At 40.6% G+C, this 14,906-nt stretch overlaps 1 protein-coding gene across 2 annotated transcripts in view; it reads right to left on the minus strand.

Moving 5' to 3' along the window:
* The window catches only part of Bend7 (BEN domain containing 7), an 81,942-nt gene that overhangs the window by 24,711 nt on the left and 42,325 nt on the right, over positions 1-14,906 (minus strand). For both annotated transcript variants that reach the window (XM_041630899.1, XM_041630898.1), the window contains one exon: positions 13,918-14,143. In XM_041630899.1, coding sequence (XP_041486833.1) covers positions 13,918-14,143 — 226 coding nt within the window. The remainder of the gene's footprint in view (positions 1-13,917; positions 14,144-14,906) is intronic.

A 14,906-nucleotide genomic window follows, 5' to 3' on the forward strand; every position in this document is an offset into this window, starting at 1 on the left:
GAATTTTTTTTCCTTTTTGTTTTTTTTTTTCTAATTGAGATTGGCTTTAGGAAAATTTTGAGTTCATATTTTGAGCCTTACAGTCAAGTTCCCACCCTTTTCCATCTGATACCCTGTCTCTGAGGTTTGCTGTGATGATGAGCACTAAGGCAAACACATGGCTGGGTATGTGCAACAATATACTAAGAGGTTTTGACATAGAAAAGACAGGAAGTAACAAGTTAAACCTGACTGTGGATTTACTCAAACTTAAACCCTTCAGTAAATTTACTGTATTTTACCTTTTCAAGATGACTCTTTGCAGTGCAAATGAGAATAGACTGTTTCTTGCATATGATGAAGCTCGTTCTTCGCTCTCAGAGAGTAACACGTGTTTTCAGAGCCCTTACTGGAAACAAATTTGGTTTTGTATTTGGATTACCTTGATGTTTTTATCAATAAGATTTACAACATTACATCATTTGATCTGTTGCCATTATTTCTTTTAGCCTCTACACTTATCTTCCACCCATTCTCGCAGAAAAAAGGCTATCAACTGAGCCATCTCTCCAGCCTGTGTTTAAAAACTACTCTCTGAGTGAAGATAAATTGACAGCTTGGTTCTTTCCTTCCTTCCTGAGTTTACTGGGCATTTTCTATACAAGTGGCATAGTTTCAAGCATCAGAGAATATAAAAAGTAATAAATAACATACTCTCTCTCTGCCCATAGGAACTTACAGTTTTATTGGGAAGACTACATGCCAAACATCAAAAGTATGACCACAGGTCCTCATTTATTTGTTTTCCCAATGAAATTATAACAGCATGATTTTATTCCTAAACTGCTCCAATGTAGGCCATCTTCCACACAAACTATGAAGAGCAAAGCAAAGGGTTAAGACTTATGGTTGCACCATATAGGCAACGACTACTCCGAGGATTTAGAGAAAGAAGCAAACAGCGGAGATGGGCATCTCGAGAAAGTCTCACAGGTGACATGATGATAATGGTGGGGCCTGGCCAGGAACAATGACTTGGATCTCTCCAGAAAGAACTGAGAGACCCTGAGAGAGAGAGAGAGAGTGTAAATCCAGCGTAAAAGTCTAAGAGTGCACAGTGTCTGAGGGACGGTGCCCGAGCTCAGGTGGCTCTCCCTGTAGGAAGTACTGGAAAATACCGTTACAATGAGAGAGAAATCAAGTTTTGGGCAAGCTAGAAAAGACCACAGACTGGACTGGACTTGATTTAGTCAGTAAATAAAAGCTAAGTATGGAAAATGACACCACAAAATTTGATTTTACAAATATCACTTGACTGTTAGTATGCAGTATAAAAGAGAGTAAGGGCATATGCTGAGATTTTGAGGGGACGTTTGAGAACACGGTGATGTACAGAGAGAGGGGGGTCGGCAAACTGAAAAATAAAAGCGAATATGAGACAAAGGACAAAAAGAGTGAGCAGGGCTGGGTCGGGAAGCAGGATAAGTTGCAAACAGACAGAGGCACTAAACGTGATTCTGAGTTCTCAAGCCTGCAGGGTAGACCGTGTCAGTGCGTGGCTGAAGCAGGTACTAGGACTAGAGGACTCGGGCCACACTGAAGAGGATGGCTACGTCAGAGGTTGAGGCGGGCCCTAAACACTATGGTTAGGTCACAATGTCCTGTGTGTCTTATGCTGGGCTGTCAGCTGGCTAACTTGCCTCTGTCCACAGGTCTCACTGGGGTGTGGTCCTATTTAGTTGTACCTAACTAAACTAATTCAACATGGTACATGAGTGTAAGAACAGAGCCCGCTTGTTCGTCCAGGCCACCCAGAACCAAAATAACCACACAGAAACTATATTAATTAAAACACTGCTTGGCCCATTAGCTCTAGCTTCTTATTGGCTAACCCTCACATTAATTTAACCCATTTCTATTAATCTGTATATCTCCACGAGGTCGTGGCCTACCAGCAAAGTTTCAGCACGTCTATCTCCAGCAGCTCCATGACTCTGCCTTTTTTTCCCAGCATTCAGCCTAGCTTTCCCTGCCTATCTAAGCTCTGCCCTCTCAATAGGCCAAGGCAGTTTCCTTATTCATTAATCAATAAAAGCAACACATAGACAGAAGGACCTCCCATACCACATTAGGCTACAGAAGGACAAGGGAGGGAGGCACTTAAATATTGGATTTGCTCCCATCCAAGGAATGGGGTAGATAGGAAGCTGTTAAGACTGAGTATGAAAAGGTTTCTGAGAACTACTATGAGCGAAGGCAGAGCAGCATGCAAGCATGCAGCATGTTCCAGCAAGCACAGTCTGGAAGTTGTGTTTGCAGAAAACTGTAGGGAGCAGTGGAGAGATGCGACACCCAGAGTCATTGCAAAAGGAAGCAGCCTTCTCTTCTACGGTGGCATTTAGCAAGATGGACACAGCCAAGCTTCTTCTTACAGAAAGATGTGTTTTAGGGGCGGCCCCAAGTCAATGACAATTTTGGTTCCATTTTAAATAATTGTATTTTAAAAGGTTTTCTTATTCAAAGCTTACATACAACTGTAGTTTTTCTGTGGATTTACCATTAGTCTGTAATGCTATAAAGACAACACATGTCCCATGATCATTTGTATATAGACTTTTAAGTCAGAAAAAAATTAGCAAATACCAATTTTCTAATGAATATATTTTTGATGCATATGTTGTATGATCCTGTCAACACTAGCTTATGGAACTGAACTGAAAATATTTTTTTTTCTTTTTTGCAGGTCCCAGAAAAAGCTACAAGGAATGTGACTGACCAATTCAGGACTTACTATACAATTCTGCTGGGAACATCTCAGCAAGCTGAGAAGGTTGGCTGTGTGGGGAATACCTGCTGTTCATTGTGTCGGACCACATCTAACCTGTATGGTATCCCTATGCAGATAAGAGAAGTGTCCTTCTTCAAGACACTGCTCTCACCTGATGGGAAACCTTCATGATAAATACACAGACTGGCAATGCCAACAAGACCAATGGTGCCCATCATGCTATGCAATGCAGCCACGTCTCAGTGACCCTGTTTAATTGACAGAAACTTCTCTTGACAGGAGGTTGTCTCTGGGAACCTAACAGTAGTGTTAAAATGCAGGCTTGGTAAGAATTCAGCAACTGGGAATTACAATTGAGATTTTGGATATTAACCCCAAAATGGTTTCTACCCATCCATGAAAGGCTGAAGAAAAATCAAGAATCACTACCAGCTTGTTAAGTTGCTCCACATCCCCAGTTGCTCCGTACATGGGAAACAGATGGACCAATAATTCTAGGGACGATGAGAGTCCCTTTGGGCTTACAGAAGACCAGTTGATGTGGGATTTCCCCTCTGTATGCTATGAATATGTTTTATTACCATTAGTTAATAAAGAAGCTACTTTGGCCTATAACAGGGAAGAATAGAGCTAGGTGGGAAAACTAAACTGCATGCAGGGAGAAAGAAGGCAGAGTCAGGCAGACACTATGTAGCCACCCAAGAAGCAAGATGTGAGGTAACAAACCATGAGCCTCATAGTAAAATACAAAATAACAGAAATGGGTTGAGATGTTAGAGTTAGTTAATAAGAAGCCTAAGCTAATAGGCTAAAATGTATGTAATTATTATTAAGTCATAGAGTGCTTACTTCATGAACGGCTACAGGAGCTAGTGAGAGGGACCAGGGAGGTGAAGAGAAACCTGTCCAGGGGACAGGCAGAATGGAGAGTATTTGTAGTGGGGCGGAATGGAGAGTATTTGTAGCTACATCCAGGGATGGAGCAGGACACACCCTGAGACTCACTGCAGCCCCAGTCTCAGGGAGCCTGATTCACTAGGTATGAGATGGTGCCTGAGTAACTTTAAGCTGCAAAATTCAAAAGGCCCACTCAACGAAAACTTTTGTGGGTCAACTATGTCTGAGTTCACCTCATTGGTCTTATGTTTCTGAAGCTAAATAATTTACAGTAAACCGATTTCTGAGGACTCTAGTTCAATAACTAGAATAAGCATTAACTAGTTCTGGAGGCAAAAGGCTTTCATTTCATGTTATTAAATTTAAGCTTTATTAAACACACTCCATAGCTAACTTTGCCCAATTTCTTTGCATTTGACAGGTTGCTAACCATTCAAGGTCTGTTTTAGAGTCACCTACTTGGTGAGGTCATCTAGTGAGGTTTGTGCCCTTTGTGCTTCCTCCACTTTAGGCAATGGGCATGTTGCATTTACTTCATTCCGGCTTGGAGTCTGGGTCTATGCTATTGGTTATTGCTAACATGTCTACAGCTCTACCAAATGCAATGCTCCCTACGGTCAGGCGCTAGGATCTTCCTCATCTTTAAGTCGTCCCTCCTGGCTCACAGAGCGTGGTATTAAAGGCTTGTATTTTAAAGGAATTCTCATGCATGTGGATGGTGTCATAAGGTTTATGAAAGCTGCTCTCATAACTTCTACAAAGTGTGAACAGCAACAGAATCTACCACTCTGCTTGGTGAAGAAGTTGGCAGAACAAGTGCAGCACATGTAATCAAGGGAACTCGGTCACCAGACTGCCAAGGATGGAGAATGCATTTTCTTCAAGACTGTAATGTTCAGACCAGGAAGACTAATAATGTATGTATTCACTGATTCCTTCATCTGATCTGGAGTACTTTCCTTTTGTCCTGGTGAAGTAGTGAAGCTGATGACAGTGTTGTTTAGTCCACTTCTGGAGAGTCACTTCAAGTGTGTTGAAGCCAGGACCCTTGTATAATACAGGATTTAAAAAAATCCTCTTTAAGCCACAGTACTAGCCGGACAGAAGCATCCAGATCTCTGTAAATTGGAGGCCTACCTGGTCTACATAGGTAGTTCCAGGCCAGTCAGGGCTATAGCATAAAACTTTGTCTCAAACAAAGCAAAACAACAAAAAAGAGAATCCTTGAGTTCAGAGAAGGAAGAAGTAGTGCTGTGAACATAACGTTATCAAAAGCTTCAGGAAACTGGGCATCCTAAGGACAGCTGGGGAACTATGTTTCTTGGGATATGTGCTGCTGACATCTAAAATGACTATTAGAGTCCTGGCCATGGGTGTCGCTGCTCCAGGGGCGTTGGTGTGCTGTAAACAACCAGAATCAGAATCCCCTTGGTCACCTGCTCAAAATCAAGACCTAGGGGTGTCCCACATCTGCTGAATTGCTCTTAAAAACGAGCCCCAGGACCGAGATTTTTAACCAGTACTCTAGAAGATGTAGATGAACATCAAAATATGACAACCACTCTGAAATGAACTGGAAATTTAGGGCTGCCCATGCAGGACTGCTGGGGTTCAGTATGACCCATGTGTCACTGAGTCTCATAAAAGGTAGGAAAATACAAACAAAAATTAGGTGAAGGCTGCAGATGAAACTTTGGGGTAGAATGCTTGCCTAACATGCATGAAACCACAAAGCTCTACTTTTAAAGTCCAGTAACAACCAAAACTCACCAAAATAAAACCAGCCAAACAAAAAAATGCAGCGAAACATCTCAATGATTCAGACAAGAGCCAAGCTTCTAATGTGATATTGTGGCTGCTATATAGTTATATCTTTTTTATGCAGATTTGTATATAAAAACACAAACAGGCAAATTAGCAGCTGGTCACTCATCTTCCAAAAGGATTCTTGAAGCAAAGCATTCATTAACCGGCTCTTGTTGCCTAACATCTAATCAAGAATTTAATTTACAAACAACTTGGGGAGATAAGCTCTATGCAGTATTTGCTTTCGAGCTTTTGTTAAATTTAATCTTATGCATTGGCAAGTATTAGAAATGTTTCTTTCACTAGAGAAGGGACCAACCTTCTGTTTTCTTCCCTAGCATCGGAGAATTCGTTCTCAATATTTTCAGGAAAAGGCCTACCCTGGAATCCAGGAAATAAATGGAAGGAGTGCTATTGTCTAACTAGAAATTCACTTTGAATATGCTTTGCATCAGTAATACCCAACAGATTCTCTTAAAACACCAGTAGAGTTTTACAAAGAATCTAAAATGCTAAATTTTAACAGAGAATTGTAGGGATTAGATACTTTATTTCCAAACATTTCTCTATGAAGAACACAAACTAGAAAAGAACTCTGGAGTCAGAGCGGACACTCTGGTGTGGAAGGTTAAGTAAGTTTACTTAAAAGTCATAGCTTCTGTACAAAGAGAAATCATCACCCTAGGAATATGCGAATTTGCTGTGGAATAATCCTTTTGTACACTGTGAAGAATTTCAACTTGGATTGGTTTAATAAAAAGTTGACTGGCCAGTAACCAGGTATGAATTATGGGCAGGACAACCAAACTAGGAGAATGATGGGAAAAAGAAGGGAAGAGTCAGAGGAGTCACTAGCCAGATGCAGAGGGAGCAGGAAATGAACGTGCAGTACTAATAAAGGTACCACCATGTGACAGAGCCAGTCAATTGTACGAGCTAGTAAGTAATAAGCCTGAGCTATTGACCGGGCACCTGTAATTAATATTAAGTCTCTGAGTGGTAATTTGAGAGCAGCTGTGGGTTAGGAAAACTGTCTACACAAATTGAAGCTAGTATTTTATGGAGTTTTGATAACCAATGAAAGTTAGCATCAAAAAATAAGAATAAATCAGATATAAACTCCATGTCCATACTAATTCAAATCTTTTGAGGTCAAATAATAATAATAATAAATTTTTAAAATAGTATATTAGCTAGAGAAATATGACAAAGATAAGAGAATTGTATCCAACCTATACTCCAAAAGTTTTTTTTTAAATTAATTCTACCATAAAGTGAATTATTTGCAGTAACTGTGGAAAATAAGAGAGCCTATTGAATAACAGATTGGACTGCATGTGTGTGGAGTCATGGACTAAAGTGGAGTTTAAATAGTCATTTCTGGAAAGCATGTGATACAGTGATATTAAACATTTGGGGCATTTAACTTTGAACTGTTTGGAATACCACTATCTATAAGCTGTCCCTCCATAGTTCTAAGTCCTTGAGGCTCCTTAGACAGACCAGGGCTGCTCTCTCAGAAGAATGGCCAGGATTGTTGAAGGGGGTAGTGTGAAGGGCACCAACGTCACTTGACATACATAAGTGATATCAATTGAATGCAAGGAGATTCAAAACTCCAGCCCAGTTACATAGCAAAAACTTTCTTACCTGATTACTATTAATTAAAAATCATAACTAGGGTTCTAAAAATTGTTTTGTTGTAACTGTTTCTGAAGATCATCTAGACAGTCAACGCCACATGTGGGTAACTCTTAAGTCACTGCCTGGTCCGCTGAGCACAACACAGAAAAAACTAAGGGGGGGGGGTCGTCAATGAGACCTTTGCAGGGACAGCCTGCTGTGAGCAAGCGGATGGAGTGCAAACCCCCACGCTAGGTTTTGGCTACACAATCAAAATGATTCCCATCTAAGCTTTTCAGCTTTACCCAGCACTGCCCCTAAGCCTCTAGGTAATGAGATAAGTTGTTTCCTGCAGCTCAAAATATAAAGTGTAGTTTTTATTCATTTATTTGTTTATTTTGTTTATCATTCTGGGGATCAAACCCAGCGTGTCACATATGCTGAACAAGAGCTCTACTTCCTAGCCCTCAGGTGAGTTTTTCCTAATTAAGGATCCTTTCATTAGCAATACCCTAGTTCACACTTACCATTAATTTTTAAAAGACTATCATTAAGTGTAAGTCCCTATTAACACATAAAATTATGTAAAAAGTACCATCTCTACAGAGAGGCTTATGTTTTACTTCTGAGATATTGTCATGGGGAGAATTATCACACAAAAAGCTTTGTTAATCATCCCCTGATAACCTCATTTCCCCCGTGCGTTTTTAAAAAATGAACAACAGTCAAAGCTAGTTTATTTAAGAAAATAAATATCACCTTGTATAATTCCTCTCAGAGTCTGGATTTCTTTTATGAAGGGTGCATAATACCAACTGTGAAACCAGATAGACACACAAGAAAAAAAACAAATCTATAAATCAATCTCACTGACGAACAGAGATGAAGATAAAATCAATAAAATACCTGCAAACTGGAGCTGGAGAGAAAGCTTGGCAGTCAAGAGCTCTTCCTGCCTCCCAGCACCGCCTGAAACTCCAGTTCCAGGGGACCTGAGGCCCTCTCCTGGCTTTCACAAGCACTGCACACATGTGGTGCATATATATATATATATGTGCACACACACACACATATACACTCACACAGGCAAAACACTTAGAAGAAAATAAAATAAATCTACTTTAAAAAACACTTGTGTGGTAGTTCGAATGTAATTGGCCCCCATAAGCTCACAGGGAGTGGCACTGTGGGAACGGACTTTGGGGTCTCATCTATGTTCAAGACACGCCTGTGTCTCAGTTTACCTCCTGTTGCCTGCAGGATCAAGATGTAACTCCTCCTCCACTCTCAACTCCTTCTGAACCAGCTCTTTGTCTGCCACCATGTCCCCCCATGATGATAATGGACTACACCTGTGAAACTGTAAGCCGCCCAATTAAATATTTTTCTTCATAAGAGTTGCTGAGGTCCATGGTGTCTATTCACAGCAAAAGAAACCCTACCTAAGACAGAAGTTGGTACCAGGGACTGGAGTATTGCTGATAGGAATGGCCATGCTTTTGTTTGAAGAAATATGGACTTTAGGATTGTGGACTAGAAAAGCAGTGGAATCCTTTAAGTGCTGCTTAGTGGGTTATACTAGTAGGAGCATGGGAGACAATGATGTTGAGTGTGATTTGATGAACTGTGGGAGCCTGGCTGAAGGGGTTCCAGAGAAGAATATTAGTATGTGGCCTACAGATCATTCTTATGATATTTTGGTTAAAAAAAAATGTGGCTGCTTTTTGCCCTTGTCCAAAGAGTCTGCCTGAGGCTAAAGTGAAGAGTTTTGGATTAATTCTACCGGCAGAGGAACTCTCAAACAGTCTAGTATAGACTGTCATGTGGATATTAGTGGTAACAATTACAAAAAAGTAAGTTTTGAGGAAAAAAGGAGCACTAGAAAGTGGAATGGAACTAAGTCCTGTGTTCAAGGAGATCAACAGATTAGGAAGTGGAAGAAAGGGAGTGGTGACCTCAGGGCAAGATCCCAAGATTCCAACTTGTGGAAAGAAACTAAAGAAAAGTTTAGAGCCAGGTGTGGTTCACACATTTAATCCCAGCACTGGGAAGGCAGAGGCTGGCAGATCTCTGGGTCTGAGGCCAGCCTGGTGTACAGTTTCATGACGGCCAAGCCTAGGCAGTGAAGGAAACCACTGAAAACAGAAAGTCAGTGAGGATGTAATTAAAGAGGGACTGTGTTCAAGCCCTAGTAAGCAGCAGAACTTGGCAGCTTTGGCCATGTGGTTCTGGAATTAAGGGTAGAAGAAAGGGGCTATGGGATTTGCCTCCACAACTAAGGAACGCCTCTGAGGCCAAGCCTGTGTCAGGGGTGTCCCTGAGCAGAGGCCTAGAGGTCATTTCGTGAAGCTGTGAAGTTGAAACCTGGATTACCTTGGAGACCCTAAGATGCTGGAAATATCAGAGCTGTGGGATACCCGCCGAGATCTGCTCACATGGCATGGAACCAGCCCAAGAGAAAGAAGTTGTGTTGCAGTCAACAAAGCTGAAAGGAGTTGGAGCTCGGAGGAGCGCTTTGACATCAGACATGGAAGTGAGAAGTTTTGAGTTTGCCCAGCTGGTTTTCAGTCCTGCTTTGGTCCAGTATCTCCTCGCTACGCTCCCTTCCCTACATTTCAGAATGGTAATGTATATCCTTTGACACTGTATGTTGGAAGTATGTGATAAGTTTTTTGATTTTATAGGGGATTACAGTTAAGAAATTACATGAATCTAGGAAGAGACTTTGAACTTTGGATTTTTAAACATTGTTGAGACTGTGATAGACTATGGGGACTTCTGAAGTTTGACTGAATGCATTCTGATACTGTTACAAGCTTACGGGGGCCAGGGAGTAGAATGTGGTAGTCTGAATGTAACTGACCCCCATAAAAGCTTATAGGAAGTGGCACTACTAGGAGGTGTGGTTTTGTTGGAGTAGCTATGACATTGTTGGAAAAAGAGTGTCACTGTGGGGATGGGCTTTGAGGTCTCGTATATGCTCAAGATACTGCCCAGTGTCTCAGACCACTTCCCTGTGGCCTGTAAGATGTAGGTCTCTCAGCTGCTTCTCCAGCACCATGCCTGCCTGCATGCTGCCACGTCCCACCGTGATGATAATGGACTAACCTCTGAAACTGTCCCCATTAAATGTCTTTCTTTATAAGAGTTGTTGTGGTCATGGTGTCTCTTCACAACAATAAAAACCTTAACTAAGACAAACTGCAAAGTGAATCTAAGAACACATAAAAAAAATCATCTACCATGATTAAGTTGGCTTCATCCCAGAGATGCAAGGATGGCTCCACCTATGTAAATCAATATATGTAATTCCCACAACTTTTCTGTTTCTACTTATAGGCATTTTACAGATTGTTGTCATTTTAAAATGGGTATTTTAAGGCCGGGTGGTGGTGGCGCACGCTTTTAATCCCAGCACTCGGGAGGCAGAGGCAGGCGGATCTCTGTGAGTTCGAGGCCAGCCTGGTCTACAAGAGCTAGTTCCAGGACAGGAACCAAAAGCTACGGAGAAACCCTGCCTCGAAAATACAAAAAAAAAAAAAAAATGGGTATTTTAATTAATCTAATCACTTTTGCTACTTCACTGCTATTTTTACATGTGAGAGTTTATAAAATTAACCATCTATCTCTTTTCTAAATAATATACAGCTGGTTCACTACCTCATAAGGGAAAGAATAAGGAATAATGCATACTAAATGTACACAAAAATCATTCTCAAATATGAGGCAGGCAGTGACAACAGCAATCCAAATAGTTTGGGGATTGCTGTGTAAGAAGAAAGCATTTTACTACTTCTCCAGATAGCTCAGTCTCAAAGATTCAAGTTAGGAGAACATTTCTCTATCTCTACTGACAATAAGAAAAGCTAGAAATAGTTATCCTGTAGGACCTTCAATAACATCTACTTCCAAAAATCATTTGTAACATATATACTAAAACCATTTAGAGATAAACATGGCAAAGAAAGATGTATAGGGGGTGCTTAAGAGATCTATATTAAAATTTACAAACAATTTTGGTTTCTACTTTATTTTTGCTGGCAATTCATTAGTAATTTATTAGATAAATTTATTAGACATTCGCAAGTATATTTTGATGCGTTCATTCCAAGCTGGTTATGAGAAGGCAGAAAAATACTTAGCACCAAACCTATTATGCTAATGAACTCAAGCACAAGTCAAGATGAAAAACAAAAGCCTGTCTCCTCCCTCACGAAGCCAAGAGTGCAGAGGAAGGAACTGCTGCCTCTATCCCATTAAAAGTCAACGAGTGAGTCTATAAAATAAGCGGATGGCAGGCAGGTAGAGAGGACAGGTGTGCACAGAAGAAAGAGCGAATACCCCACCCAGTGGGACCCGGAAGCTTCTACCCATTCTTCTTAGGAGAGAAGATAACTTGGGGGTGAGCTCAGCGGGCTTAAAGAACAAGTGTTCCTGCTCAGGTGTGAGGTCACTCTCTGGTCCTCTTCTATGACATAGCGTGTTCCTGCTCAGGTGTGAGGTCACTCTCTGGTCCTCTTCTATGACCTAGCGTGTTCCTGCTCAGGTGTGAGGTCACTCTCTGGTCCTCTTCTAACGACCTGACGTAAAACTAGGATGCAGTGACGTGGACATGATGACAATGACTTCTCTTGGCGGCCTGTCTTAAGGCACCTGAGGGAAGCTGCAACAAAGATGCTCGGGTGCTGCATGTCAAGTGCCCTAAGCTGGAGTCACCGAAGATCAGCGCATTTGGCAGAGGTATGCCCTGAGTCCCTAAGAGCGACACAGGCGATATGGACACTGAGGACAAAGCTTGTTTCTACGGACCTTGTAAGAAATCAGGAAATAAGGAAATGAAATGTCTTACAAAGCAGGCAGATGCCACTTTCACAGCCTAACAAAGACTACAGGAAGACACGGGGTAGTCTCTGAAGTGGGAAGGAAGCTTTCCAGTTTTCTGAAAGTTACTATGAATCCGATTTTTATCAGGATAAGTTATTTTTTTAATTAGGAAAAGAACTCATAATATATCTATAATTAGATAGGCATTTTGTCACAGCAACAGAACAAAGCCAGAACACAGTTTTAAATAATAAAAGTAGTATATGGGAATTTTGAACTATTTGATTAAAATAATTTGCTTATTTTGTACTAGGAGTAGGGGCCTTGTTGCCATATTTAGTGACAGTTAAATGTAGAGCTTGGAAAAAATTAAGGTATACCTTCTTTTAGCATTTGTAGTGTATTTTGAAACTCCTGTCTGATGTCTGGTCTACTTTGTAAGAGGTTCTTAAAGCCTTGTCTGATGTATCAGTCTACCTGTAATGACGTATTTCATTACCATCTATTATTAAGCTGGCTCTTCTAATGTCACTAACATGAAATGTGGTCACTTACAGTTCCCCAATTTCAAAGTGCCTTTATAATGTTAATCTGTTGTTCCGGAAAAAAAAAAAAAGACAGAAAAATCAAACCAATTCCTATGTGTATTCCAGAAATGCAGCCTTGACCCTCATGTTTGAGAGGCCCCAGCCCCTTCTCCACTGCCATCGAGTTCTAGTTACATCACTAACTCGTTTCCAAATTCTACAATCTTGTTTACAGTGTCACTGCAAGCTGAATCATTCTTTTCATAAGTGGCAGAGACTAGGATGCTCTGTGGCACTTTTTATTTAATAGAACTCAACTGTCACTTTACGGGAAAGAAATTTTGATGGACTATGAGAAGTTCCTGTTAATGAAGGTGATGTCCTTCTGGCCATGAACATAGGGTGTCTGGGACTTGCTAGCACCATTTAAAAATTGGATTATTTTGTAAAGTTAATTGTGAATTTCCAAGTATCATTTAAGCATCATTGAATTCATTTACTCATTCTGCAAGATAATGGCCAACAGACACAGGGAAAGCTCTGAGTCCATCTCATTGACGATCATGGCAAAGGGGAGCCGAGCCAGTGAAGAACATTCGGATATCAATACTCTTTCTAAAGACTTCTCTTCCTAAAGTAATAGTCATCAGAGTTCTGAACACACATACTGAATAGTGAAGAGCTAGGTGTAAGATATGGAAGTGGCCAGGGACGAAGACTTACATATCCATATGCCTCCCAAACCAGGGTGGAATACAGACACATGTTCAAAGGCGGGAAAGCGGAAGGACCACAACTAGCATCTATGCGACAAACAGAACTGCACATCACAAAACAAAAGGAGCTAAGCTGGCTAGGAATGCGTGGGGAGGGACAGCAGGTGACTTTATATTTAAAATACCTCCAAATGCAATGTCCTGATAACAGTTTCTGAACTTTCCAAGAAATGTACTCCTTTATTTATAAAACCAATGCCACTTAAAATTTTAATTTTAGCCAGGCAGTGATGGTGCATGCCTTTAATCCCAGCACTCAAGAGGCTGAAGGAGGCAGATCTCTGTGAATTCGAGGCCAGCCTGATCTACAGAGTGAGATCCAAGACAGCCAGAGATACACAGAGAAACCCTGTCTAGAAGAAAAAAAAACTAAGTTTAAATTTTGCCAAAAATCATATTTTAATGAAGTTCTTGGAAATTATTAGAAAAAATACTTTCACTGCCCATGTCTTTTTGGTTCTGCAGCAGATAAAATTGGCTCTGAAGTTATGAGTTCAGCAATTACTATTACCATGAGTAGTATTCTAGTCGTATCTGGGGTAGGAACCTACAGAGCTTACACCTGAGAGTCACACTCATGTGTGTTAACAGAAAATCAAATTAACCTCTAGTTAGCTCAGTATCATTTTACCTGTGCCTCAATGGATTGAGGCAAAATTCAACAAAGCACCCATAAAATGAAATGACGCAGACCAACCTTTTATTGCACCCACAATGTTTTGGTCCAGTCCTTTCCGGTTGTCATTGAGTCCTCTTTTCCTCTTCCCATTGGGTAAGGAGTTAGCCAAAGTCTTGTCATCAAAAAATGCACACACCAGTTTTCTAAACAGAAGGCTTCCTGAGCGAGTGTAGTTTGACAATATAGAGTCCAGCTGAGATTTAGGCATAAACACATCAAAACCTTCAGCAAGTTGCACTTCTGGCTACCAAAAGAAGAGAAATATTTCATTAAAAGCAAGACGTGAAACATTTTACTCTGGGCACAAGTACGACAAGAACATCAGTGGCTGCTAACATGTCCGTATCTGGTAAATTATACAGTCTCAGTTATGTGTGCTGAATTACAATTTATAAAATCAACGACCACTTATAATTTACAAAATGGGATGCTGCAATTCCAATAGTAAGTCTTATCCAAGTACACACTGAAAACACATCTCTAGTCATACAAACATTTCAGGAGGCTGAATAATACACAGTAATACAATTTTTTAACTAAGGAATCATGAATCACCTATAAGCAAATCCCGCATTTTGCAAATGAAGAAACCAAGACCTAAAGAGACTGTACCAAAAATGATTTCAAAGTAATTCAAATGCCAAATAATTTCTTTTACTTAAGGTGACAAATACAGGACCACCCCTACAGGTCCCCTGCTCCTTCTATTAGCTATAAATTTCATATTACCACAATAAAAACTTAAATAAAGTGATACGTAACCAGAGATTGCTCATTCGTTTCCTGGCCACTCTGACTTGAATATTCACACAGAAACTATATTAATTACAACACTGGCCTATTAGCTCAGGTTTCTTATTAACTAACTCTTACATCTTAAGTTAACCCATTTCTATTATTTTATATTTTATCACGAGGCTCATGGTTTTTACCTCTTGCTTCTTGAGCTGCTACATGGCATCTCCCTGACTACGCCTACCCTCTCTCTATATCCCTTCCAGCCTGGC

The sequence above is a fragment of the Microtus oregoni genome, unplaced genomic scaffold (assembly GCF_018167655.1).
Source record: "Microtus oregoni isolate MIOR12 unplaced genomic scaffold, Mior012 000035F_ref0000213, whole genome shotgun sequence".
NCBI classification, from domain to species: Eukaryota; Metazoa; Chordata; class Mammalia; order Rodentia; family Cricetidae; genus Microtus; species Microtus oregoni.